This window comes from Penaeus monodon, chromosome 29, assembly GCF_015228065.2.
Source record: "Penaeus monodon isolate SGIC_2016 chromosome 29, NSTDA_Pmon_1, whole genome shotgun sequence".
Taxonomy (NCBI): Eukaryota; Metazoa; Arthropoda; class Malacostraca; order Decapoda; family Penaeidae; genus Penaeus; species Penaeus monodon.
In genome coordinates this window covers 33,611,858-33,612,152 of record NC_051414.1, presented here as the reverse complement: position 1 = coordinate 33,612,152, position 295 = coordinate 33,611,858, and the positions used below count along the sequence as shown (strand labels likewise).

General features: G+C 53.9%; 1 protein-coding gene across 1 annotated transcript in view; it reads left to right on the top strand.

The window, feature by feature from the left end:
* The window catches only part of LOC119591848, a 15,744-nt gene that overhangs the window by 2,712 nt on the left and 12,737 nt on the right, over positions 1–295 (top strand). The window contains exon 5 of the mRNA XM_037940591.1: positions 50–242. Coding sequence (XP_037796519.1) covers positions 50–242 — 193 coding nt within the window. The remainder of the gene's footprint in view (positions 1–49; positions 243–295) is intronic.

Genomic DNA, 295 nt, shown 5'->3' with positions numbered 1-295 from the left:
CTGATCCCACCCTTTCCCGCCTCCGCTGCCGTCACCGTGTCCGTCGCAGGTCACGTGGGTCCACTCGCCAGCAAACCAGCTCGTGGCCCTGAACGGCGTAGTGGTAGTGGCAGACGCGCGCTTCGGGCTGGCCGAAGTAAACGGTTCTCCTGCCCTCGAGATTTCAGAAGTTCAGAAGAAGGACGAAGGCCTCTATAAGTGCTTCTCGAATGGGACGGTGTCCTATGAACTCTTTGTTGCTGGTAAGTATTTTCTATTCTGTCACTGAGAAAGAGATAAATAGGCTGATATAAAG